Source organism: Sinocyclocheilus anshuiensis, unplaced genomic scaffold, assembly GCF_001515605.1.
Source record: "Sinocyclocheilus anshuiensis isolate Anshui unplaced genomic scaffold, SAMN03320099.WGS_v1.1 scaffold506, whole genome shotgun sequence".
NCBI lineage: Eukaryota > Metazoa > Chordata > Actinopteri > Cypriniformes > Cyprinidae > Sinocyclocheilus > Sinocyclocheilus anshuiensis.
Genome location: NW_015544144.1, coordinates 24,800 through 27,461, shown reverse-complemented (window position 1 = coordinate 27,461; position 2,662 = coordinate 24,800). Strand labels below are relative to the sequence as shown.

The window sequence follows — 2,662 nt, the reverse complement described above, 5'->3', positions numbered from 1 at the left end:
TGTATATATTTTAGTATACAATAGTAATCTATTTCATAATTTCCTAAAGTTAAACCAAACTCTTATTTTGTTGGTTTGAGGTAAAGATCTGTGAATTTCAGTGTGTATTTAACTGTAGTTTTTTTCTCAAATGAAACCATGTAAAGCTGGAGAAGTGACTCTCAGAGCAGCTCTGGAGATGAAGTTCACATGTTAATGTCTCATATATTGAGACGTAGATGCTAAAGTCATGCGGGGAAGTCGTGGCCTAATGGTTAGAGAGTCGGACAGTTTGCTGAAGATTCCAAACAAACACAATGGATGAAGGCAGAGTCAGGGGAAGAGGAATTCGAGTCAGAGGAGGGAGAAGAGCTGGCCATGGAAGAAGAGGAGCAGGCCAACGAGGAAGAGGAGTTCAAATCAGAGGAGGAAGAGGAGCAGGCCAACAAGGGAGAGGAGAAGGTCCAGGAGGGAGAGCAAGACAACCTCGCACCATCATTACGGACGAGATGCGAGCAACAGTCATTGACCATGTCATTGTCCATGGCATGACAATGGCTGAAGCAGGACTACGAGTCCGTCCAAACCTGAGTAGGTTCACCGTGGCCACCATTATCAGGGCATTCAGACAACACAACAGGTATTGTACTCTATTGCTTTCTTTGTCACAATACAATTTTACAAGCCTGTGAAAGTAGTCTATTGGTTTCAAATCAGTTGTTACTGTATTGTAAAACATGTCAATTGACAACACATGTTTCTTTCTTTAGAGTTGAAAGAATGCCACATAGAGGTGGGAGGGTTGCCATATTTACAGCGGCACAAGAAACCCTCATTGTGGATATGGTTCGTGAGAACAACCTCATCAGACTCCGGGAGATCAGAGACAAAGTCATTGCCGATAATGTCAACTTTGAGAGCATTGACGATGTCAGCTTGGCCACAATAGACCGAGTTCTCCGGCGCCAAAAGATGCGGATGAAACAGGTCTATAGGGTTCCCTTTGAGCGCAACTCTGCGCGACACAAAGACCTACGTTACGAGTATGTGCAAGTAAGTATACATCCATGTTCACAGTACAGTTAGTGGACATACTGTGTTGCTCAGTGGCCTACATTACTTCTGGACAATACTGTGCTACCTGATTGACTGTTGTTCTGAACACCTGTGCACTTTCACATTTTCACAGAGGATATTACAGTTGGACGCGATGGCCAGACCTCATGAGTACCTCTTCCTGGATGAGGCTGGCTTCAACCTGCAGAAACGAAGGCAAAGAGGCCGTAACATCATTGGCCAAAGAGCCATCACTGAGGTTCCTGGCCAACGGGGGGGTAATATTACTCTTTGTGCGGCCATGGGTTTGGAGGGGCTTGTCCACCGGTATGCTGTATTTGGGTCTTACAACACTCAACGTCTCCTCACCTTCCTAGAGGAGCTAAAAGACATCCTCCTGGACCGCCAACAACACCATCCTGGGCCCGCACATCACATTTATGTGATCATTTGGGACAATGTACGCTTCCACAAAACAAACCAAATCAGAGAGTGGTTCACCACCAACAGTAACCACTTTTTAAACGTCTGTCTGCCACCCTACTCCCCTTTCCTGAACCCTATAGAGGAGTTCTTCTCATCGTGGAGATGGAAGGTTTATGACAGACAACCATACACTAGAGAGAACCTCCTAAGGGCAATGGAGCTGGCCTGTGTTGACATCCCAGTGGAGGCCTTCCAAGGATGGATTCGCCATTCCAGGGCGTTTTTCCCGCGGTGCCTGGCAAGAGACAATATAGCCTGCGATGTGGATGAGGTGATGTGGCCCGATGCAGCTCAGCGACATGATGCCGCACAGTGATTGTGGTGTGTGTGTGTGGTGTGAATAAAGTAAATAAAAAAACTTCACACCCTGATCATGTTTTCAAGAGTACTGTTGTGTGCAATAGATTCTGTTTTTGCATTGAGTTGTGTTACAGTAGTGTACATGCAGAATTTACTATAGATTTATACTCTTCATATGAAACTCACAAATCTAAATGCCTAATCCTCTGCAGAGATCTAAGAACATCCATTACTGTAAAGTTTCTAAAAATATGCATTGGCAGTTATGAAACAAAGAACCTTCTCACAAATTGAGCATTGTGTTTTCAATTGTTTTGCTGTAGTGTGTAATGATGTGTATAGTGTTTACATTTTTGAAAGCTTCGAGCTGCTCTTTTGGTGTGAAAGTTTGAGTTTTGAAGTGAGAAGGTGTGGTTGTGTTTATGTAGCTTTAGAAAAGGGTGTTGTGTTTAGACACTGGGGAACATGGAGGAAACGTTTGTGAAATGTGTTTTAGCATTTGAGAAAAACTGTAAAAGCACTTTGAGCAACACGTGTTTAAGTTTGTGTGTCAGACAAAACCACTTAGACACATGCACTGTTGCATTTATTTTTACTGTGGGATCGGTTGTTAGATGAATCCATAGAGTAAAAATGTCCAGAGCTTATCATCATTAATGATATCTCATCTCAATATATCCTTTATTACTCAGCCCTATTCTCAGATCATTCTGGACTCTCGATGCCACTGGTCCCTAACCTGTCCCTAATGAGCCTATGAGCCACTTTGGGTAAATTGTGCATTGTTTCTTCTCTATTATTCCCTTTAATATAGAGGAAAAGACAGACATCATTAAATCCA

The 2,662-nt window shown here is 43.2% G+C and overlaps 1 protein-coding gene across 1 annotated transcript; it reads left to right on the top strand.

The window, feature by feature from the left end:
- The first annotated feature begins 275 nt into the window (after nt 1–275).
- Nucleotides 276–2,328, top strand: LOC107695093 (uncharacterized). The gene is made up of 3 exons (XM_016494900.1): nt 276–619; nt 750–1,032; nt 1,169–2,328. The coding sequence occupies exons 1-3, from the start codon at nt 297–299 to the stop codon at nt 1,835–1,837; spliced, it is 1,275 nt and encodes a 424-aa protein (XP_016350386.1). The 5' UTR covers nt 276–296; the 3' UTR covers nt 1,838–2,328.
- The last annotated feature ends 334 nt before the right edge of the window (nt 2,329–2,662 follow it).

Bases quoted from the DNA above. Each gene is read 5' to 3' on its own strand.
- LOC107695093 (XM_016494900.1), top strand. From the start codon at position 297: ATGGATGAAGGCAGAGTCAGGGGAAGAGGAATTCGAGTCAGAGGAGGG. The intron at 620-749 runs GTATTGTACTCT...TTCTTTCTTTAG, and splicing joins GCATTCAGACAACACAACAG to AGTTGAAAGAATGCCACATA. The intron at 1,033-1,168 runs GTAAGTATACAT...ACATTTTCACAG, and splicing joins TACGTTACGAGTATGTGCAA to AGGATATTACAGTTGGACGC.